Raw genomic sequence first — 25,233 nt, forward strand, 5'->3', positions numbered from 1 at the left:
CTACGCTAACAATAAAATTTTAAGGCCTTGCCTCCAAAATCTGTTCGTATAATGTATACAGGGATTTATATGTCAGGTCCAATAGAGATGACTGTACAGTACTGGTCATAGAGATCAGTGGATGAGATAGAGATGACTCTGCAGCACCGATCATAGAGATCAGTGGAGGAGATATAGATAATTGTGCAGCAGCGATCATAGAGATCAGTGTAGGAGATAGAGATGACTGTGTGGCACCAATCACAGAGATCAATGCAAGATCAATGCAATGTGCATAGAGATCAGTGCAAGAGAGAGAGATGACTGTGCGGCACCAATCATAGAGATCAGTGGAGGAGATATAGATAATTGTGCAGCAGTGATCATAGAGATCAGTGGAGGAGATGACTGTGTGTCACCAATCATAGAGATCAGTGAAAAAGATAGGCGATAGAGATAACTGTGCGGCACTGACTATAAAGGTCAGTGCAGGAGATAGAGATGACTATGTGGCACTGATCATAGAAATTGGTAGAGAAGATAGAGATGACTTTGCGGCACCGATCATAGAGATAAGTGAAAAAGATAGAGATGACTGTGCAGCACTAGAATTGATAGCAGGGCAGGAGATAGAGATGACTGTGCAGCAACGATCATATAGGCCAGTGCAGGAGATAGCGATGATCATAGAGATCAGTGGAGGACTACAGAAGACTGTGCAGCGACAGTCACAGAGACCAGTGGAGGACTAGAGATGACTGTATGGAAATGATCATAGAGATCAGTGCAGAAGATAGAGATTACTTGGTGGCACCACCATGGAGATCAGTACAGAAGATAGAGATTACTGGGTGGCACCACCATGGAGATCAGTGCAGAAGATAGAGATTACTTGGTGGGACCACCATGGAGATCAGTGCAGAAGATAGAGATTACTTGGTGGCACCACCGTGGAGATCAGTGCAGGAGATGGAGATGACTGTGCAGCCCCAATCATAGTGATCAGTGCAGGAGATGGAGATGACAGTTGCATATAGTGAATAAAGGCAAGGGAAGATAGGCAATCGCAGAACTAGTCCCCCGACTACATGGCACTACATAATCCAGGCCAACACCCCACTTTCAGACATAACTTGTAATGTATTGTTTAATTTAATTGCTGCTAAGGGAGCGCTATAAATCTGATGAATATCCACAGCTCGCATACACCTCAGCCTGGGAAATTAGTGGAAAAACACAGCAATGTCTGTCCTGGAGCATCAAGTGTCATCTGTACTGCTGCCAATTACTGATGTGAGAGGAATGGCAGTACATTATGTTATTACCAGGCGGCGTGCCATCATTTTATATGTAACTGGCATGGACTCTGTACTTTTCCAGTACAAACCCATGTATGTGCAGTTTCCTTTACTTTGCAGGAATTTCCCTGTGTATTTGATCTCTTCTATGCCAGATGTTCTGCACTAGGAGACCCTGGATGAACAGTACACGGAATTGCAAATGGACGCACAGACACCCCTAGTTGTATCCATTGGTGGGACATCGTAAACAAGAGGTTGGGGTAACCCCATGAAAAACACCAAGCAAGCTGTAGTTGGGGGTAGGTTCCTAAAGACCCATTTTGGCAAAAGCCCTCATCCATCCACCAAGCATTGTCTACCAATTACAGTGACAGTAACCATCAAGCATGTGTGCTTCAGTACGAGAAAAGAAATACCAGTAATACTGTTATTCCAAAAAGTATCAGCAACATTCTAATGGGGTGTCACCCCGTGCAGGCCCATAATACAGTACCTTCCTCAATATGCCCCCAAAGAGTATTAGGCATAGATTGCATTGCCACCTGCAATGGACTCCCATGCAGTGTCAGCTGCAGTGTGGCCCTATACGTAGCCAGCCACAGTGTTCTCCTTCCATGACAGCCACAGTCTGCTCCCCAGACAATGCTAACTGTAGAGTGCCACTAAAGACCTGCCACAATGTCCCCACAGTGAAAGCTTCGGTGTGCCTGCAATTGCCAGACATAATGCCCCTTGTTCCAAGTTACCACAATGTGCCCTCAAATTCTAATTAATACTGGGGTGTCTCCTTAGGACAGGCTATCAATGTCTGATTGGTGGGGGTCAAACATGTGGTACACATGCCAGTTAGCCCAATAAGGGTCCATGACTCTGCTGCACAGTGGTTCCATGACACTTCGGGGCAGTGGCTCCATAAGGCTCCAGCACAGTGTCTCCATGATGCTCCCACACAGTGTCTCCATGATGCTCCCACACAGTGTCTCCATGATGCTCCTCTGCAGTGGCTCCTTGAGGCTCCTGCACAATAGCTCCATGAGGCTCCCACACGGTGACTGCATGAGGCTTCCAAGCAGTGGCTCCATGACTCTCCTGCGCAATGGCTTCATGATGTTCCTGTGCAGTGGCTCCTTGAGGCTCCTGCACATGAGTTACATGATGCTCTTAAGCAGTGGCTCAGTTACACTCCTGCACAGTGGCCCCATTACTTTTCCATACAGTGGCTCCTTGAGACTTCTGCACATTGGCTCCATGACTCCCCTGCAGTGGCTCGTCCACGTTGTCCTCAGTATATTGACGTTCATCAGAATTCTTTGTTTTCAGATTGTTCTTTCCTCCTTTAAAAATTGACCTGAAAAGAGGAAAGTCCACATTTCTGACAGTTCCTTCAACCAGTTTTGGTGAAATGATCAGGTTTCCCCCTCCTACAGGTAAAGGTCAGTAATGTACACGTGTAAAGTGCTCACAAAGCTTATGTGATACTGAGAAACCACAAAGTGGGGTGGAAAACCACAGATGAATTCAGAAGCGAATCCGAGTATAGGAGTACAACTTCTGCAAGCTAGAATAGTACAAGCATCATTATTAGTCACATGAAGATTACCGGTCTATTTAAAGGGGATGATCACCTAATATTCCGTATTCTATATACTCTGTCCAAATGATGGGTTACTACACGGGGGCATAGAATATACCACTGGTTTACAAGGAGATGTTGTGACGTGAGTTTGGGAATGGACTGGGCTTCGAGACATAGAGAAGGGTGGCATCACGTTAATAAACTAAGACATGGGAATAACTTATACACTAGGGGTGGGAAGGGAGTTAGAAAGCTGACAACTACAGTTAGCAGCTTCAGAATATTTCCACAATGTTGAAAGTTTTCTTATCAGTAAAAGTCACATCAGCATGGTGCACACAGATGGCAACTGGTTGGCTGTGGTGGTTCACCCTTAAGGTTTTCCAACAATCCATAGGTAGATGTTTCTTCTCAGTTGTGCCTCTCTTGCATGTTTTTGGTGTCCCCTTGGTTTCTCAGGTCCCATCAGCAGCTATGGCACCTAGCACAGCCTATCCTGACTCTTAGGGGTAAAGGCTTGACCATGGCAGCAGATCTGTATCCGCTATGTTTCTCTCACCACCACCACCGCCCTGCCATTGGACTTGGCCATCTTATTTGTTACGGATATCTCACACTCCAGCTGAGTAAATCCGTACAGCGTCTCCCAAAATCCAAGTAAATCCGAAGGTGTTGTGAATATATATCTCTCAATCCCCCCAAACAGGAGCCAAGACTTCAGGAAGGGGTAAAACGATCTCTTTTATTGATGGCCACAGCTCAGCCTTTTATGCAAGTCCTCCAGCAAGGGTTACTCCCACGGGGACCTTGTGGAGGACAGGAACACAAAATACAGTGACTTATCAATATACAGCAAGATATAACAAACTCCAACATGAACAGGAAAAATCCCTCCTCTCTATCATGGAGATAATTCGATAAAGGGGCCGGACATAGTTCCATGCGGTCAATGACTAAGACCATTGTGTTTGCTAAATGTATCACAGGCAATGCCCATTGTGTTTGTCAATTGCGTCACAGGCAATGCCCATTGTGTTTGCTAACTGCGTCACAGGCAGAGGGGGTTTGTTTGTGTACATTTAAAGGGCGAAATAGGGCTAACTACACGAACAGCACACGAAATACAAAAGGCTAGGCATTCCTAAAACAGGGGTTTGGTCACATAGCGCCCCTTTAGTTCTATGGGACGGCATACCCGCCTAGACCCCAACGGGTTGGCTTGGGGATGCCCGAGAAGCAGTTGGCAATGGGTCCAGTTCTGTTTGGCGAGACTACCCGTCTGCGTTGGCATTCTGTTTCCCTGGTCTGTACTGCACAGTGAAATTATAAGGCTGCAGTGGCAGGCTCCATCTCAATAGTCTGGGGTTGTCTCCTGCCACCCGGTTGAGCAAAATCAGGGGGTTGTGATCAGTCATAACAGTGAAGGAGCGCCCGTATAAATAAGGTTGGAGTTTCTTGAGGGCCCAAACTAAGGCGAGGCACTCCTTCTCCACAGTGGCATAACTGACTTCTCTGGGTATCAGTTTTCTGCTCAGGTACACCACTGGGTGCTCCATGCCCTCCTTCCCAAGCTGACTCAATACGGCTCCCAGTCCAAACATTAAGGCATCTGATGCCGTTAATACAAGTGCCTCGCTGAGGGCCATTTTTTACTTTTGAAAGGAGTCCGCACACTCTGGGGACCATACAACTTGCTTGGGGAGAGACTTTTTGGTCAGGTCTGTGAGGGGCTTAGCTATAGTGCTGTAATCCTGCACAAACTTCCGGTAATAACCAGCGGTCCCCAAAAATGCCATAACTTGTGTTTTGGTGTGGGGCTGGGGCCACTGGGATATGGCTTCTACTTTGGCGGGTTTGGGCCTCTGTTTCCCGGAGCCCACTCCGTGACCTAGGTACTGCACCTCTGCCATCCCTATATGACACTTGTCCGGCTTTACGGTTAGGCCGGCAGTCTGGATTCTCTTGAGCACCACAGACACGTGCTGTAGGTGGGCCTCCCATGTGCAACTGAAGATGGCTGTATCATCTAGATATGCGCATGCGAAGTCCGAAAATCCCTCTAAGAGCCAATCAGCCATCCTCTGAAAAGGAGCCGGGGCATTCTTCATCCCAAATGGCATGACCTTAAACTGTAAAGGCCAAATGGGGTGACGAAGGCCGACTTGGGGATGGCCTTCAGCTCCAAAGGGATCTGCCAATAGACCTTGCACGGATCTATAGTGGTCAAGTTATTCCCTTTTGCTATCCGGTATAACAATTTGTCTACCCTGGGCATGGGGTAGGCATCGGTGACTGATCGGTCATTGGTAGTCGACGCAGAAACGGGTCGTCCCATCCCGCTTTGGCACCAACACTACCAGGGACGCCCAAGGACTCTGGGAGGGTTCTGTCATCCCTAAGGCTAACATGTCTAGTACCTCCTTATTTATGCTCTCCCTAACGGCCTCAGGAATGCGATATGGCTAGTGCTGGAGGGGTACCTGACCTGGGGTCTCCACTCTGTGGACTGCCAGTGTCGTGTACCCTGGAATAGCAGAGAACATACCGCTAAATTCCCTTAGCAATTGGGAGGCTTGCTGTCTTTCCTCAGGGTTCAAGTTGTCTCCCAGACTTACTTGTTCTACCCCGACGGGGCTGGCTGCTATCATATCAGGTAAGGGGATGACCTCGCTATCTTCGAGCGCATACTGCGGATATCTCCTCGGCCCTTTCTAAGTATGGCTTGAGCATGTTCACATGAAAGGATATTCTGATCCGTTCATTTGAACAGCTCACTACCACATAGGTGGTATCACTGATCTGGGCTGCTATCTTGTAAGGACCCTGCCAGGCGGCCTGTAATTTGTCTGCTTTGGTGGGCCTTAAGACTAGTACCTTTTGGTCCGAATACTCGGTCTCTTGCCCCCCCCCATCATACCATCGTTTCTGGCGCTTTTGGGCCGACTGAAAATTTTCCCGAACTGTGTTCGTTAGTGTTTGCAGCCGGGCCCTTAGTTCCAGAACGTAGGGCACAATAGGGGTTCCCGCCTCTCCCACGTCTCCCTCCCAATGATCCCATACCAGGACCAGGGGTCCCCGTACCCTTCTCACATACAGTAATTCGAAGGGAGAAAAGCCGGTGGACTCCTGGAGCACTTCCTGGTACGCAAATAATAAGTGGGGAAGGAAAGCTTCCCAATTACGGCAGGTCTCTGTGAAGGTCTTTAGCATCTGTTTCAGTGTGCCATTGAATCGTTTACAGAGGCCGTCCGTCTCGGGGTGATAAATGTCCAGCTTGGGGAATGTCGTGGCTAATCCACAACAGTTCAGTTCGGTATTTGCGGGGTACTATAAGTTGTTTTTTGGTTACTTGGTTGGTCCCCTGTCAGATACCGTCTGTCACCCTGTATACCCGTCCTTTGTCCCATTGAAGCCTGGTCTGTGTCTACCTGGGGTTTCTCTACGGCTCTGCAGTAACCTGTTAGCGTAGGGTCTTCTCTTTGTTCCTTCTCAAAATCTTGGAGGGTGTCTCAGTACATAGTGGGGTTTAAGGCAAGCATCGGGACATCAGTTCCTACCTGGGGTTCTTCAGAGCATGCTCGGGTCTGCTGCCGAGTAGTCACCGGTAAAGCTCCCTCCTGGGCTGGCGTAACAAACTGGGAGGTCATACATCCCAAATCATTCCTCAGCAGTACTTCGGCCGGCAGGTCAGCCATAATCCCCACTTCCAGTGATTTAGTCCCCGTACCCCAGTCAATATGAACCCGGGCTGTTGGTATCTTATGGAGGGCCTCTCCAGCTACCCGGACTGCTAGGGTGCGTCCGGTGTGTTGTGACGGCTTGACCCGGTGAGGTTGGACTAGGGTGATGGTGGCTCTGCTGTCTCGCAGGCCCCTAGCCTCCTGTCCATTTAAGCGGACGGACTGGCGGTGATGTGCCCGTTTGTCTCCAGCGGCCTGTACGGGGTTGACCTTGTCTAGTACGGACCATTTCTCAGTGGGTTCTGGGGGTAAATACGCTGCATAATCCTCTTGGGCATCTTTACTGTAGTCCTCCTGGACGAAATGGGCTACGGCTCGGTGCAGTGGGGCTGGTTGCCAGCCCCTTGGTTAGACTTGCGCTGCCGCAGTTGGGTTTGATGTGTCCTATTTGGTTACACCCATTGCACAAAGGTGGTGGCCTCTGTGCTCCCTGATTGCTTGGTGCGGTGTGGGACGCATTGGGCATGGCCGTTGTCGTGGATGTTGGGCTGTAGGCGGGGGTACGCTGGACCGCCGGTGCTCTGCTAATCTCCATAGTCCTGCTATCGTGGGGTTCATCAGCCAGTCTAGCAGCCTCTTCCACAGTCCGAAGCTTGCGGTCACGAACCCAGTCTCTAACATCTGGCGGAGCAAAATCAAAAAACTGCTCCAGCAGTAACAACTGTAAGGCATCTGCCAACGTGGTCGCCTGGCACCCCTGAATCCAGTTGCGGGCTGAGCGGTGCATACGAAAGGCCCACTCTGTACAAGTGTGTCTGCCCATTTTCCTGAGGGCCCTGAACTTTTTCCCATATGCCTCTGGCGTGACGGCATAGCGGGCCAGCAATATTTCTTCTACCTTGTCATAGTTCTTGACCTCTTCATCCGGCAGGCTTCCGCTGCTCGACCTGATAGCTTACTGCTCAATATTGCAGCCCAGCTATCTCTCTCCAGGTTTTACAATGCACATTGTCGTTCGAAATCCTGCAAATAGCTGTCTATGTCCATTTCACCATCTGTAAAGGCTTTAAATAGAGCATAATTAATCTTACGTGCCTGTCCATTAGCAGCTCTCTGTAGTGCCATTACATCCCCTTGTTGTGTTGCAGTCGCTTGTACTCTTGCGCTGTGTTCTTGCGCCATTATTTGGGTGATAGTCTCTTGTGTTGGGTTGGGCCCCAGAATGCTAAGCCTCCATCTTACATCCTTTTGAAATTCTGTTTCTTCTGGCATCTCCATGGTAGCGTCGCTGGTTCTGTCGATCTCTCGCAGCAATTCGGCAATTATCATGGTTTTCGGCTTGTTACCTGCCACTATGCCGCGAGCTTCCAGTAGTTCCTTTAACGTCGTTCGTTTGAGCCGTTAGTATCTGTGGGCCATTCACTCCTTCTTTCGATTTAATATAACCATTCGGGAGAAAATCCCGCCGCTTGCCACCAGTGTTAAGGATATCTTACGCTCCAGCTGAGTAAATCCGTACAGCGTCTCCCGAAATCCAAGTAAATCCAAAGGTGTTGTGAATATATAGCTCCCAATCCCTCCCAAACAAGAGCCAAGACTTCAGGAAGGGGTAAAACGATCTCTTTTATTGATGCCCACAGCTCGGCCTTTTATGTAAGTCCTCCAGCAAGGGTTACTCCCACGGGGACCTTGTGGAAAACAGGCACACAAAATACACTGACCAATCAATATACAGTAAGATATAACACACTCCAACATGAACAGTAAAATCCCTCCTCTCTATCCTGGAGATAATTGGAGTCGACGACCAAGCCCATTGTGTTTGCTAAATGTATCACAGGCAATGCCCATTGTGTTTGTCAATTGCATCACAGGCAATGCCCATTGTGTTCGCTAACTGCGTCACAGGCAGAGGGGGTGGTTTGTGTACATTTAAAGGGCGAAATAGGGCTAACTACACGAACAGCAACCAAAATACAAAAGGCTGGGCATTCCTAAAACAGGGGTTTTGTCACATTATTGCTTTGAGTTGGTTTGTTAAGTTCACTCGAACTTACCCTACTTAAGCATTAGCAGAATTTCTCTTCCCGCTTGGCGCTCCTTGCTTTGCCAGTTGTATCACTTGGCCCTTTTTTTCTGGCCATTTCCACCATCTCCCAATTTCTATTGCTCCTCACCTGCTCACACAAGGGGATTGTCTCTTCAGTATAGGTAAAGTAAAACGGTGGACCTGCTTTCCTCCCTCACACTGGCATATGCTGGTTTTTCTCAGTTGGCCACGTAAAGATGGGCATCCCATTGTACCTCGGTCTGATGTTGGGGAAGAACGGTCTCACTTGCAATTACTAAGGGAGGCAGATCAATTTGGTTAGGGCCTAGGAAGTTTGTGACCCTACCTAGAAAGTAGAGTTTTTGGGACGCCTTACTCTGCCATTCTAGGAGGTGGACTACAAAGGGATAAATAGCAGTAGAGATGACACCTAACGATTTGGGGTCACCTAACGATTAGGTGTCATCTCTACTGCTATTTATCCCTTTGTAGTCCACCTCCTAGAATGGCAGAGTAAGGCGTCCCAACAACTCTACTTTCTAGCATATGCCAGTGTGAGGGAGGAAAGCAGGTCCACCGTTTTACTTTGGCAGTATGTGGTGGTCTACAGCAGAATGGAGATCCCAAAAGGCTCTGTATGTATAAAGTGAACTGTAAAAGTACTCACCCATGCCAAAGGCAACTTTTCTATGGCTACAACAATAGGAACCTGAATATATTTGGTCTGTTACTTAGCAATAGAGGCTGCATAGAGCAGGTGACAACTTCAGCTGTCCATGCTCTTGTGGAGGTCTGTGTAGTCAGTTGATATCCCTGATGAAACTGCTTTGTCATTTGCCATTGCCAACCCTCATATCTAAATTGCACCAGGACCGAAAAAGAGGCAGTAGCCAGACGGCTGAAGGAACTATGGGGTGACATGAGGTTAGTATAAGCACGCCCCTCAACCATATTGTCATGAATCACAAATGATAAGGAGACATAATTAAATCAATACCTGGTAATCAGTACAGTATTATACTCCAATGTGCACAGCACCTCTAATTATAGATATCAGGAAAAAAGAGAACCAGAAAGCCAACGCAGGTCCAGTCTCTAACATACAACCAAACTGGGAAATATGGTGGATATTGGAATGTATGCACACCATACCTACCAACCTAAATCCTTCAAAGCTGGCCTATCATAAAACCAAACATATATCAAAATATCCAGAACCACCAGACATCATCCCTGCTTTCAGGGGACCAGGTATACATAGAAGGTTAGATAGCAGGAGGTCCATACCATCTTGTACAACAATCAGGGGACCAGTTATACATAGAAGGTTAGATAGCAGGAGGTCCATACCATCTTGTACAACGATCAATCATAACATTAAAACCGATTTCCCTTGTGCTGCGAAAACAACTCTAGCCCTCAAGGTATGGTCTCCACAAGACATCTGAGGTGTCCTGTGGTATCTGGCAAAAGACGTTATCAGCAGATCATAAGTCCTGTACGTTGCTCAGTGCGGCCTCCATGGATCGGACTACAGCTCATCCTACAGGTGACAATCTGATTGAGATCTGGAGAATTTAGACACAAGTCACCACCTTGAGTTCTCTGTCATGTTCCTCACTTTTTTAAGTTTGGCTGGGGCATTATCCTACTAGAAAGCGGTTACCGCCATTAGTGTCCACCACTGCCAAGGACAGGGTACTTGTCTGTACAATGGTTAGGTCGGTGGTACTTGTCACATCCACATAATCCCAGGACCCAGCAGAACATTGCCCACAGCATCACACTGCCTGTCTTCTTCCCATGCATCCTATTGCCATCTCTTCCCCAGGTAAGTGACGGAAAAGACTGTCCACATAAAAATGGGATTCATTGGACCAAGACTCCTCCTTCCATTGGTTCTTGGTCAAGTTCTGACGCTTACCTTCCCGTAGTAGACCCCTTCAGTGGTGGACACAGGTCAACATGGGCACTCTGGTCGGCGGCCACACAGCCCCATATATAACAAGCTGGGATGTCTTGTGTGAACTGACAACTCTCTATTATCACCAGTAGGACCGTTGTCAGCAATTTGCACTACAGAAGCTCTCCTGTTGGATCGGATCAGACGGGCAAGCCTTTCTGGGTGAGGCACTTAGGACCACATAGGGAGGACCACATAGGGAGGCAGAGGGCAGGCAGCTGAGGTACTAACGTGTGCTCTCTGATCATATCTCATCCATGACGAGAACACATGTCATGTCTTATGTATGTTTTATTCTAGGTTCTCTGTGTGTAGGGCTCCATAGTGTCTGCCTGGCAGCACCTGGGTATGCAGCTCCAGGGCAGGGTGATATATATGGGCGTCACACTACAGTCATAGAGTACTTGTAAACTTCTGAGAAGTGGTATCAGGGAGATTCTGAGAAGTGATGTAGCGTGTAGCGCACCATGCTAAATGTATCACGTATGCCCCACCTATTTGTATAGGACACGTCCCACACCCTTAAAGGGGTTTTCGGGGATCAGCACATTGACGGCCTTGATGGATCTTTAGTTGCGGTAAGTGATGGGTACTGTACCTTCTTTAATTAAATGAAGCTGCACTGCCACCTCTAAGTAGATGTGCAGGTCGATGGGCTGAGGCTCCTTCAAACAGCTCATTGGCAGGGCTGCCAAGAGTATCGACCCCCACCCATCTGATATTTGTGGCATATTGTGAGGATAGATCATCAAGATGCTGATTGTGAAAAACCCCTTTAATCACACCACAAAATGAATACAGGCCCTAAACCATTCCCTACAAACAAATGCTGACCCCAGACCAGACCCCTGAATGAATACAGACCCCAGACCAGGCCCATACACCAATACAGGCCCTAGACCACACTCCCTAAACTAAAACAGACCCTAGACCAGACCCCCTAAGCTAATACAGACCCCAGAGCAGCCCCATAAACTACTACAGACCCCGGAACAGCCCTATAAACTAATACAGACCCCAGATCAGCCTCCATCAAATATTACCGACCCCAGATCAGCCGTATAAACTAATACAGACCTCAGGCCAGCCCCTAAATAAATTTAGACCCCAGACAAGACTGATAAACTAATACAAACCCCAGACCAGCCCCATAAACTAATACAGACTCCGGACCAGACCCCTGAAACTAATACAGACCCCAAAACAGCCCCCTAAACAAATACAGAGCTCAGACCAGACCCTTTAAGTAATAAAGATCTCAGAACAACCCACTTAACTAATACAAACCCCAGACCAGCCTCCATAAACTAATACAGACCCCAGACCAGCCTCCATAAACTAATACAGACCCCAGACCAGCCTCCATAAACGAATACAGACCCCAGACCAGCCTCTATAAACTAATACAGACCCCAGACCAGCCTCCATAAACTAATACAGACCCCAGACCAGCCTCCATAAATTAAATTAATACAGACCCCAGACCAGCCTCCATAAACTAATACAGACCCCAGACCAGCCTCCATAAACTAATACAGACCCCAGACCAGCCTCCATAAACTAATACAGACCACAGACCAGCCTCCATAAACTAATACAGACCCCAGACCAGCCTCCATAAACTAATACAGACCCCAGACCAGACCCCCTAAAGTATTACAGACCACAGACGTTCCCCATAAACTAATATAGACCCCCCCCAGACCAGCCCCCCTATACTAATAAAGACCCCAGACCAGCCTCCTAAACTAATATAGACCCCAGATCAGCCCCATAAACTTAAACACACCAGACCCCTGAAACTAGTGCAGACCCCAGACTCCCTCGTCAGCATTATCCATTGCCACAGAATTCAGGATTTAAAGGGGCAGTCTGACAAACTCATATACCCTATAGACACAGTGTAACTCTAAAAAGGGTTTTCCGGGATCTTTATACTGATGAATTACCCTCAGTATGTGATTGGTCGGGGTCCGAGACCCGATTAGCTGTTTGAGAAGGCTCCTGTGAGCGCCGCAGCCTTCGCCAACTCACCAAACACAGCGCCCGCACTGTACAGTGGCTGGGCTTGGTATTGCAGTGGGGCTGAGCTGTCCCTAGGCCACATGACACATGAAATCTAGCGAAGCGAGCGTCGGATCCAAGACCCGAAGTGGATTCATTCCTAAACTTCGTTTTAATGCTGTACTTAACAAATTTCACCTCCCCGAAGCACATACATTTTAATGCCGTACAGAGACAGCATTAAAGTATAGGAACCCAAAGACTTTGGGTCTTGGATCCGAATCTCGATTCGCTCACCCCTAGTGACATTACTTGGCCTAGGAAAAGCTGAGAGAAGGCCGCAGCCTTACTACGAGCATCGGTGCCTTCCCACACAGCTGATCAGTGGGGGTCCCGGGTGTCAGATGCTGATGACCTATCCTGAGGAAAACCCCTTTAATTTTACTGGAGGTAATTGAATACTACACACAGGGACGGATTGTGAACTTAACGAGGGCTTGGAAAAAAAACGAAAAGTGGCGCCATGCTGTAGGCGGGTCCAAATTGACAGAAGGTGGGGCAACACAAACAGGCGGGGCCATCAATACTAAAGTGCAACACAATATACTGCCCCGGCAGAACCAAGTACCAGCACAGTATATCTACGCTCAACCGTCCTGGATCCGCAGGGACAATCCTGGATTTTAGCGTCTGTCCTGCGGTCCCAGTACGGGGGAGGTATGTCCTGCTCTCTGGCAGCTGTCCCTGCGTCCATAGGAAGCCTGCCTGTAATGATGAAGCAAGAGCCGTTGATCAGCAATCTGCTTCATCATTCCTCCCCCTGCCGGCGCTCTACACTGCAGGTCTGGGCAGGGGGCGGGGCCGGCCGGGAGCTCCCTGTGTCATGCTGCTGCTGGAGAACGAGGTGAGTATGTGGAGTTTTTTTAACTGCCTCTGAAGGGGGAACTTTACTGCGCATATTATTGTCAGGGGGCACTTTCTGCGCATATTATTGTCAGGGGGCACTTTACTGGGCATATAACTGTCAGGGGGCACTAATTTGACCATATTACAGTGAGGGGACTCATCATATCTGGGCATAACTACTGTGAGGGGGCACATATCTGAACATAACTACTGTGAGGGGGCACATATCTGTCCGTAACTACTGTGAGGGGGGCACATATCTGGCCATAACTACTGTGAGGGGTCACATATCTGGGCATAACTACTCTGAGGGGGCACTTATTGGCCATAACTGCTGTGAGGGGGCACATATCTGGCCATAACTACAGTGAGGGGGCACATATCTGGCCATAACTACTGTGAGGGGGCACATATCTGGACATAACTAAAGTGAGGGGCACATATCTGGCCATAACTACTGTGAGGGGGCACATATCTGGGCATAACTATTGTGAGGGGCACATATCTGGACATAACTAAAGTGAGGGGGCACATATCTGGCCATAACTACTGTGAGGGGGCACATATCTGGCCATAACTACTGTGAGGGGGCACATATCTGGGCATAACTACTGTGAGGGGGCACATATCTGGGCATAACTACTGTGAGGTGGCACATATCTGGGCATAACTACTGTGATGGGGCACATATCTGGGCATAACTACTGTGAGGCGTAGGGTTGGACGATATCAAAAATATTCAGACGATAACGATATTAAAAAATTTATCGCGATAAAACCTGTTTTAAAGAAAAAAACACAAGGATAGGTTATACTGTATGGGGGCCACAAGGAGATATACTGTATGGGGGCCACAAGGATAGGTTATACTGTACGGGGGCCACAAGGAGACGTTATACTGTATGGGGGCCACAAGGAGACGTTATACTGTATGGGCGCCACAAGGAGACGAGACGTTATACTGTATGGGGGCCACAAGGAGACGAGACGTTATACTGTATGGGCGCCACAAGGAGACGTTATACTGTATGGGGGGGCCACAAGGAGACGAGATGTTATACTGTATGGGGGGGCCACAAGGAGACGAGACGTTATACTGTATGGGCGCCACAAGGAGACGTTATACTGTATGGGGGCCACAAGGAGACGAGACGTTATACTGTATGGGGGCCACAAGGAGACGAGACGTTATACTGTATGGGGGCCACAAGGAGACGAGACGTTATACTGTATGGGGGCCACAAGGAGATGAGACGTTATACTGTATGGGGGCCACAAGGAGACGAGATGTTATACTGTATGGGGGCCACAAGGAGACGAGACGTTATACTGTATGGGGGCCACAAGGAGACGTTATACTGTATGGGGGCCACAAGGAGAGGTTATACTGTATGGGGGCCACAAGGAGACGAGATGTTATACTGTATGGGGGCCACAAGGAGACGAGACGTTATACTGTATGGGGGCCACAAGGAGACGAGATATTATACTGTATGGGGGCCACAAGGAGACGAGACGTTATACTGTATGGGGGCCACAAGGAGATGAGACGTTATACTGTATGGGGGGGCTACAAGGAGACGTTATAATGGACTATGGGGCAGCAGCCAGCAGGAGACATTATACTGTATGGGGGCCGCAAGGAGACATTACAGTATGGGGGGCAGCTGCAGCAGCCACAAAAGGAGACATTACATACAGTATGGGGCTTGTGGGGGGCAGCAGCTGCCCCCCCATGTGTTATGGCCACCTGTGTGACACCTGCCACCACCATAATCCCTTCTTGTTCATCATGTAATGGGGGAGGTACTGGAGGACTGCGGAGCCTGCAGCTAGTGGCCGGCATGAAGGACTGAGTGGGCCAAGACATATAACTGGGGTAATGATCATCTGATGAAGATAGGCAGAGTGGACAGTGACATTACACCTTTTAATAGCTGCCCGTCCGGCAGCTGTGATATATAGGGTCTCTTCTCTCCGCAGGGGGTGGGGGTCGGTCAGAGTCGGACGGAGTGTGGGTTCTTCTGAGTTCTTCTCTGACTGACTTTCCCGCCACTCGCTGCTGTAGTATGTACTCATTGTATCTCAGCCTGGGGGCGTCACCTGATTCTGACGTTAGACGTCGGTCGGTGGGCGGAGACAGTCACAGCACATTCGGAGCAAGCAGGAGGAGCCGCTGCTGGAAGAAATTGGTAGATAATGATGGGGGAGGGCAGCCGCGGACTCCGTTTTTAAAGGCGATGACGTCACGAAATATACAGCGGTATTTAGGAAACAGCAATATCGCCATATCGCCGTTTTTTTTAATACCGCGGTATATCGTGATACCGGTATATCGCCCAACCCTACTGTGAGGGGGCACATATCTGGCCATATCTACTGTTGAGGGGGCACATATCTGTCCATAACTACTGTGAGGGGGCACATATCTGGCCATATCTACTGTTGAGGGGGCACATATCTGTCCATAACTACTGTGAGGGGGCACATATCTGGCCATATCTACTGTTGAGGGGGCACATATCTGTCCATAACTACTGTGAGGGGGCACATATCTGTCCATAACTACTGTGAGGGGCACATATCTGGCCATATCTGTCCATATCTACTGTGAGGGGGAACATATCTGGCCATATCTACTGTGAGGGGGCACATATCTGTCCATATCTACTGTGAGGGGGCACATATCTGTCCATAACTACTGTGAGGGGCACATATCTGGCCATATCTGTCCATATCTACTGTGAGGGGGAACATATCTGGCCATATCTACTGTGAGGGGGCACATATCTGGCCATATCTACTGTGAGGGGGCACATATCTGTCCATATCTACTGTGAGGGGGCACATATCTGGTCATAACTACTGTGAGGGGGCACATATCTGGCCATATCTACTGTGAGGGGGCACATATCTGGTCATAACTACTGTGAGGGAGCACATATCTGTCCATATCTACTGTGAGGGGGAACATATCTGGCCATATCTACTGTGAGGGGGCACATATCTGTCCATAACTACTGTGAGGGGGCACATATCTGGGCATAACTACTGTGAGGGGGCACATATCTGGCCATATCTACTGTGAGGGGGCACATATCTGTCCATAACTACTGTGAGGGGGCACATATCTGGCCATAACTACTGTGAGGGGGCACATATCTGTCCCTAACTACTGTCAGGGGGCACATATCCGGACATAACTACTGTGAGGGGCACATATCTGGCCATAACTACTGTGAGGGGGCACATATCTGGCCATATCTACTGTGAGGGGGCACATATCTGTCCATAACTACTGTGAGGGGGCACATATCTGGCCATAACTACTGTGAGGGGGCACATATCTGTCCATATCTACTGTGAGGGGGCACATATCTGGTCATAACTACTGTGAGGGGGCACATATCTGGCCATATCTACTGTGAGGGGGCACATATCTGGCCATAACTACTGTGAGGGGGCACATATCTGGCCATATCTACTGTGAGGGGGCACATATCTGGCCATAACTACTGTGAGGGGGCACATATCTGTCCCTAACTACTGTCAGGGGGCACATATCCGGACATAACTACTGTGAGGGGCACATATCTGGCCATAACTACTGTGAGGGGCACATATCTGTCCCTAACTACTGTCAGGGGGCACATATCCGGACATAACTACTGTGAGGGGCACATATCTGGCCATAACTACTGTGAGGGGCACATATCTGGCCATAACTACTGTGAGGGGGCACATATCTGGCCATAACTACTGTGAGGGGGCACATATCTGACTATTACTACTGTGAGGAGGCACATATCTGGCCATAACTACTGTGAGGGGCACATATCTGACTATTACTACTGTGAGGGGGCACATATCTGGCCATAACTACTGTGAGGGGGCACATATCTGGGCATAACTACTGTGAGGGGGCACATATCTGGGCATAACTACTGTGAGGGGGCACATATCTGGGCATAACTACTGTGAGGGGGCACATACCTGGCCATAACTACTGTGAGGGGGCACATATCTGGTATAACTACTGTGAGGGGGCACATATCTGGTATAACTACTGTGAGGGGGCACATATCTGGTATAACTACTGTGAGGGGGCACATATCTGGACATAACTACAGTGAGGGGCACATATCTGGCCATAACTACTGTAAGGGGGCACATATCTGGGCATAACTACTGTGAGGGGGCACATACCTGGCCATAACTACTGTGAGGGGGCACATATCTGGTATAACTACTGTGAGGGGGCACATATCTGGTATAACTACTGTGAGGGGGCACATATCTGGTATAACTACTGTGAGGGGGCACATATCTGGTATAACTACTGTGAGGGGGCACATATCTGGTATAACTACTGTGAGGGGGCACATATCTGGTATAACTACTGTGAGGGGGCAAACAGGGGGAATCATTACTATTTGGGGGCATTTAGGGGACTGGGTGGGATTAGGTGTTTCGTTATGTTTTGGAGGCCGTGGCCTAGTGTTGAAACCATTGGTGGCACATAGAGTCCGTCTTCTTTCTTTTCCGCAGTTGCTCGGTATGCTAGAGGGGTCCCGTAGGGTCTACGGACCGTCCGCCCCTCACTGTGCTCTAGATTCCCACCCCGGGGAACCCTTATTTTAAGGACAGTCCCTACCAGACCAACACTTTTATTGCTTATATATATATATATATATATAGCGTTTAACGTTCGGGTTATCGAAGAACCGCGTTATGGATTCCAAAATTCCGTTATGGTCCGTGGTAGCGGAATAGATAACGTGAACCTTAGATGTCGAACTTAAAACACAAGTTCGCTCAACACTATATACACATATATATTTGTGCTCATCGTCGTTTCCTCTGAATAGATTTTATTGACGGTTCAAGTTCAAGTCTGTGAAAGAAATAAAAGACGTGGATGACGTCACACATCCGGCCATGACGTAGGCCGCCGGAGTTTCTTTCGGGTCGTCTCTGGCAGGCGTCTGCTTCCCGCTGACCATATATGGAGGCGGGGGGCGTGGCCTGGCGTGACGTCGCCGTGGGCAGAGCCTCTCTTCAGTCAGCACGGCCTCTCCAGGACGGTCATTCCGAGCAGACGTCGATAGGGAGAGGTTCTCACCGTGTGAAGGCTCTTGGAAGGAAGAGGATGATGAACCCTGCGATGATACGGAAGCCGGCCAGCATTATCCCCTACCTGTACAGCCCCGGCGGGGGGGCGCTGCTGACCACCAAGGACGGCCAGGCGGTGGCGTACACGGGGCCGCTGGAGATGCAGAAGGACGGCTGGGAGCGGCAGCTGCAGGGCTACAACATGGGCGGCTCTCTGCCCTCCCCGCAGTCCGAGCTGGACGAGGACGAGGATTATATGGACGCGCAGTCGGACTCCCGGGGCTCTACCTCCCCTCCGCTCACCCCCACCTGCATTCCCGACCCCCTGTACACGGACACCCGCGCCCTGCTGCACACCTTCTACAGGGAATGGGCCGGAGACGTCAAGGAGGAGGAGGGCGGCGACAGCCCGAAGGCGCTGCCCACGATGCGGAGAGTGGGGAGCGAGATCAACGAGAAGCACAGAATGGCCTTTCAGGGTGAGACCTCCTTCCTGGCGCCATCTTGTGCGTTAACGTAGAAATGTACTTCGGTGGCTTTGCATATGGCTGCTCTTTGTGCTCGAGATTTGCATGATTTGCTATAGCTTCTGGCACCCCTCTCTTTTGCGTTTGGTATGTTCTAAGCCGTTGTGCTGCGTGGCTGGTGGTCTAATCCAACATAGCAATAAGGGGTACATATTGTATTTTATAGTGTGGGGGGGTCTCCCCCTCTGTTTTCTGTATTTGGTATGCTCTTCATAATTGAGCTGCATGGCTGGTGGTCTAATCCAACAGGACAATAAGGGGTACATATGGTATTTTATAGTGTGTGTGTGGGGTCTCCCCCTTTGTTTTCTCTATTTGGTATGCTCTTCATAATTGAGCTGCATGGCTGGTGGTCTAATCCAACAGGACAATAAGGGGTACATATGGTATTTTATAGTGTGTGTGTTGGTCTCCCCCTTTGTTTTCTGTATTTGGTATGCTCTTCATAATTGAGCTGCATGGCTGGTGGTTGAATCCAACATCAAAAAGAGGGGGTACTGATAGTGAAAATATCTTAGTGGTACTATCCCCTTTTTATAGTTGGTCTACATGGCTGGTGGTCCAATCTAAAATGGCTAAAGGGGTGGATAGTGTGCTGCATGGCTGATGGTCTAATACAAATTGGTAAAGAGTACAATATTTTACAGTGGTGAATGCTCCCCCTTTAGTTGAACTTGGTATATTCCTCATAGTCGGTCTGCATGGCTGTTGGTCTAATCTAATATGGCAAAAGGGGGTGAATAGTTAATAGCAGTGAAATCCCTCTTTTTTTTTTTTGTATTTGGTATGTTCTTCATCAGTGTGGTAGATGACTAGCGGTCTAATCCAAAGGAGCAAAATGGGGGTGACACAGGTATAAATATGTATGGCTGTATCTCTGCCTCCCCTCATGACAGACTGCTGCTTTGCATAGAGCTGCTTCTTGTATAAATAAATGGCCGGGGCCTTGGCTGCAGTGTGTACGTGGTGCTCCGCACACAGGAGGGGCTCCGCCTCGCTCTGTTTGCTCTTTTACCTGACTGGAAGCGCTTAGTTGCAGAGCAAGTTTGACGACGTGAGTGGTGTAAATAAAGGGTTAAACCAATGTCTGTGCCTTGTCTTCATTTTGAATTGCCCCAGCTTTATTGTACCAGTCATATGGAATTGCCTTGTACAAAATTTATATATATATATATATATATATATATATATATATATATATATATATATATATATATATATTATTTTTTTTTTTTCTTTAACCTTGAATTAGCCTAACTTTATTTGTGGTCATGTTTTTAAAGACCTGTTTACTGCAGTGTGGACTTTTTTTTTTTTTTTTTTTTTGAATCTCACTAGCTTTATTTGGTTCATGGCTGCAGAACGTGAATTATTGAACTTTTTATTGCCTTTGAATTGCAGCAGCTTTATTGACATTTGACGGTTTGAGTTGCTCCACAGCGTCATACTGTTAGGCACCACTAGGTGGCGTGCAGTCTTTGACCCTTCCCTGGTGTAACCTTTGGTTGTCTGGCACCGGGACTGGTGATACAGTAACATTAGGAGCTTATCGCGGCAGGAATGTGGCCCGATAAGCTCTTGGTTCCTGACAGACTGGAAGATTCCAGTAAATGGACACGCCGCCCTTTAACCCCCTCTTCCGTCCCCGCTCCACGGCGTTGACCAGCAGTAACCTTGCCTGTTTTTTCAAGCTGCATCCTGTTAGAGTGCTTGTATAATTTATGAGAGTCCCTGCTGAATAATGCATTATTCCAGTCCCCCCCTCCACATTCCTATTGATTTTGTGGTATTTTTCCAGAGCAGCCGTTAAAGCCGCGCTCGGCTGACATCCTGTTTGGCCAACAGATGGCAGAGACTACAACCGTAACTGAACCAAGTCCCATACGTTACCCCTAACAAGGCGCTATCTGCTTGGTCGCGGCCTCCATATACCACGGGTTGAACCGTAATTCACTATTTTACTTTCCTCAAGGGGTTAAAGGAGAGCAGCGAGTAAGGGTCAGCTTTTCTACCTCCCAAAAAGCACCATATTGCAGTGTTCAAGTGAGAGCCATGTTCTCCGCAATATGGCTGACCTGCAATACCAGACAGAGCCTGTGGCTAAGGGTGGCACTGTTTAGTATTTGTTTCTATAGTCATGTAACCCCTTTAAAGGGGTATTCCCATCTTCACTAGGATATGCCCCCATTGTCTGAGGTGCTGGGACCCGCACCTACAACGAGAACGAAGCAGGGGGCGCAGTGGCTGCAGGACCCCGGATTACCACCAAGCGCTGCTCCTATAGAAGTGAATGGTAGTGCACTGCGCATGCGCAGCAGTACGCTCCCATTCATTTCTATGAGCCAGCACTCGACTATTTTTGGCGGCCCCATAGAAATGAATGGTGGGCGCATGCGCAGTGCGCCCTCCGTTCATTTCCTGGCTCTGTTCTCATTGTATGTGCGGGTCCCACCGCTATCCGACAATGGGGGAATATTCAAGCGATATGCCCCCATTGTCTGAGATGGGCAAACCCCTTTAAGGATTACATAGGTGCCAAGGAAATACCCAAAAATGACTGTCTAGGAGCAAATCCCAGGACCTAAGACTCTCTTTCGTCTTTGAAAGTAGTCATTTTATACAAGATCCACAGTTCCCAGAATGCTCCTTTCACTTCTATGGGAGCTGCTGGGGGATGTAGTGTCACAATGGCTGGAGATGGTGAAGATTGCTGACCCCTGGCTTAGGGGGTTATGGAGTGCGTCCATGTTCACCGCTGGTCACCATTTTGCCCGATTTACATATACAATTAATCAACAGAAAAGGTTGTGTAAGCCAGAATTGGTTCCAGGAAAGAAGATGACCTTTAAGTCCAACGGCCTGCACAAGCCAGCAAGGGATTTCAGCTCTGAAGCCTGCAGAATTGTGAAGGCAGCTGGACTTGGAGCTGAAATCCCTTGCTGGCTCAGTGTATGTAGGAAGATAATTTCTAGTCCTTGATATAGAAATTTGAACCTCTGAGTAATACAATGCTGAAGGTGTCTCCGCTCATGGTAGGGTCTCCAGTCACTGAGAAACCCCTTAATGTTTTATGGACTGTCTTCTAGTGGTGTCCATTACACTTGGTACAATGGCTTTGTGGAGGTTTAGCAAGTCCTACATATGGCCATCTTCTGGTTTGGTATAATCCATGACTACGCAAGGCATATAGCTGTCCCGACCAGTTCTTAGACGTGGCTCGGTATTCATTGAGCGTTTCTTTCTTTACCCTCCACAGGCATGTTGCAGAAGCTATCTATACAACGTCCAGAAGATATCCAGAAGCTCACCGAGGTCCCCTCTATGGTCTTCAGCGATGGGGTTACCAATTGGGGCCGTATCGTCACCGTGATAAGCTTTGGTGCCTTTGTGGCTAAACACTTGAAAAGCATCCACATGGAGAACTGCGTTGGTACCCTAGCGGACAGCTTCACGGACTATCTTATGACCCAGAAGAAAGAATGGATCGTAGAGCACAATGGCTGGGTGAGTGTTGTGTGCATCACGGCGCTCGGTCAGTGGATGGATGATAGGAAAAAGTCTGGATCGTGTTCAAAGAGAGACATTAAAGTGGGGTCTTAAACACTCTGTACCGATTTGATGTTACAGGGCCAGAATCTGAGGCTGCACTACTGAGATTGACATCGCTTCCTCTCAGGGTGGAGACCTTGCATGTGGAATCGTGTCGAATACATCGATGTGATCACTTACTCGCAGGGTGGATGTTGGTGGATCCACTTCACTAGACGTACATCCTAACCGGCTTGACTTAGATGCAAGGTCTCCAGGGCAATGCTGCACCTGACAGAAGATGAATGTGGTTGGAATCTCAGTAGTGCAGCCTCAAGCATAAGGCCTGTGTGAATACAGTCGATCCTATCGAAGCATAGAAGTAAGGTTTTGGAAATCAGTCTTCACGTTCATGTACGTTAGAGTCCACGGTGTCCGTTGTATGTTTGAGATGCCACCTCTGGTCACGGAGCACCTTCCTTGTGGAGCTTTGACATAAAGGAGTTACTCGGTCAGTCCCTTTACTCCCAGTCTTGATCCTGAGACTCAAATGAGTCCAAACACCTTCATCGATCATTAGATAAGATTAGACACATTGAGGTGGAGACACCTTTGGAAGTATGGGATCTAAAGGCGGTCCTAAATATGTGGTGGAGAAGCACTGCTCCTTCCTTGGTCTTCTATAGGCCACAGAATTGGATGACCACTCTTCTCGGTAGCCTTTGCTCCACCAGTGTTGCTGCGTTTCTTATGAGCTTTCCTTTATTTTCCAGGATGGCTGTGTCGAATTCTTTCACGTCGAGGACTATGAAAGTGGACTAAAAACAGTCTTGATGGCCTTTGCTGGTGTGGCTGGTCTTGGAGCAAGCCTGGCGTACATGATCCGGTGAACTTCTCTTAAGTTTGTTTTTATAAACTTTCTTAGTAACTGGTGATCGAACACCATTTACTTTGACCTGAGTTGGTCTAGGTAAGTGGTCAGGACAGAAATGTCCCTCCCAACACCGCCCTTCTAGACCATCTGCTGAGAGGGTCACTAAGCGGAGCTGCTTGGGCTTGCGGCTGTACTGAGGAAGAAAAGGTTTTTTGTTTTTTTTCTGTCTTTAACAGACTGTACATTGTGAAATCTTTATTTTTTTTTTCTCTCCCTATAAATAAATATATTTTCACAAAATGTGTGAAAAATTGTTTACCAGTACTCAGTGCTCGCTGTTTTAAAAAAAAAAAAAAAAACCCATTCAGAAACTTTAAAATTGGGTTGTAAATACTTTAAAAGAAAATGTAAAAATTTTTGTAAATGTTGTACAAATGTATACTCGAGCCGTGTACAAAAAATTTTGTACAAAACTTTTTTTTTTTGTAAAAAAAAAAAGCACAGAAATAAAACCATCTTTATCGGCCACTGTTGGCCTAAATGGAGGAGCCCCCAAGGCTCTTGTGTTGAGAAATGCACTTTTTTGTCTGAATGTCAGACTCGTTAAAAAAAAAGAAAAAAAAAGCCAAAATCTCAAAAAAAAGTTTATTTTTTTAAAGATCTATTTAGTTTTCTTTTCTTTACTTAGGGGATTCCCCTATAGGGTGACTATTTTGAATCCTCCCGTTTACCAGTTTGTAAGCGGTTTGCTTTCCATTCTTAGTTTCAGCCTCAGTAATCGAGGTGACGTCTACTGTACGGCCGTGCCGATCCTGGGGTGTGTCCGAAGGAAGCCCCGATGCAGGTGAGAGGCAGCCAACCACCTCCCTCTCCTATCGGTTGGCATTTACTACTTTCAATCCTCTCCTATTAAAAAAAGAGAGAAAAAAGAAAAAAAAAAAAAAATAACGTGTAAATGACATTTTGGGTTACATTAACCCTTGGTGTTTTTGGTAAGTTCATCCACGCAGAATGCACATGTTTGTTGATTTTATGTTCAGCCTTTTTGCCGTTGCACATGGTGCTACCATTTGTTTACATGAAAGAATAAAAAAAAATTATTTTCAGTATGTCGGTAGTTAATTTGCCTCATTGGAGTGAATGGGTTCCTGGATTTTAGTGAAGGTGGTGGGGTAGCCCCATAGTTTGCAGCCTAAACTATACTTTGTACGTAGCCCTAACATTAAAGCCAGTGTCGGGTGAGTAAAATTCATGTGCCGCTTCCCACTGAGGACACGAGAACAGTCCCTGAAGTTGACGTATTGGAAGCAGAAAAATGGGCAAGCTTAAGGTTCCGAGCGATGATGAATGGGGCAGAGCATGTGCCCTGAACGGCGGATCTTCTGGGGTAGACAGTGGTTAGGACCGACCAAAACTGCTCTACGGAAGGACAAACCGGTGTGGCGTTGAGGCTAGTCTCTCTAGTCAGATCTCGAGGTCAAAGGAGGCCATTTGCGAGTTCATTATTTAAGACTGCAGAAGAAGCCAATTTACAAGGGAGGATAGTCGCTAAATATGAGCAGGCGGTATGTAGCGCTGCTTGCACGGTCCTGACTTGGCATAGGATTAGTACTCTTTGTGCTTACTGTTTTCACAAGCTGCCAGAATCGGGAAATACTGTCTACAAAACAGGGAACGGAACGGCTGAGCTGTTGACACTGTAAATATGTTTTTGGAAGCTGGATTTAAAGGTA

At 48.0% G+C, this 25,233-nt stretch overlaps 1 protein-coding gene across 1 annotated transcript; it reads left to right on the forward strand.

Annotated features, from left to right (window-relative positions):
• Positions 1-18,529: 18,529 nt before the first annotated feature.
• MCL1 (MCL1 apoptosis regulator, BCL2 family member) lies at positions 18,530-24,104 on the forward strand. Its single transcript, XM_040412734.1, has 3 exons — positions 18,530-19,050; positions 22,355-22,602; positions 23,400-24,104. Exons 1-3 carry the CDS (start codon positions 18,609-18,611, stop codon positions 23,514-23,516), a joined length of 807 nt encoding a protein of 268 aa, XP_040268668.1. The 5' UTR covers positions 18,530-18,608; the 3' UTR covers positions 23,517-24,104.
• Positions 24,105-25,233: the final 1,129 nt, after the last annotated feature.

The sequence above is a fragment of the Bufo bufo genome, chromosome 11 (assembly GCF_905171765.1).
Source record: "Bufo bufo chromosome 11, aBufBuf1.1, whole genome shotgun sequence".
NCBI lineage: Eukaryota > Metazoa > Chordata > Amphibia > Anura > Bufonidae > Bufo > Bufo bufo.

Excerpts from the sequence above, each read along its gene's own strand:
- MCL1 (XM_040412734.1), top strand. The coding sequence starts at position 18,609 with ATGATGAACCCTGCGATGATACGGAAGCCGGCCAGCATTATCCCCTAC. Across the intron at positions 19,051-22,354 it reads GCACAGAATGGCCTTTCAGG|GCATGTTGCAGAAGCTATCT; the intron begins GTGAGACCTCCT and ends TACCCTCCACAG. Across the intron at positions 22,603-23,399 it reads TCGTAGAGCACAATGGCTGG|GATGGCTGTGTCGAATTCTT; the intron begins GTGAGTGTTGTG and ends TTTATTTTCCAG.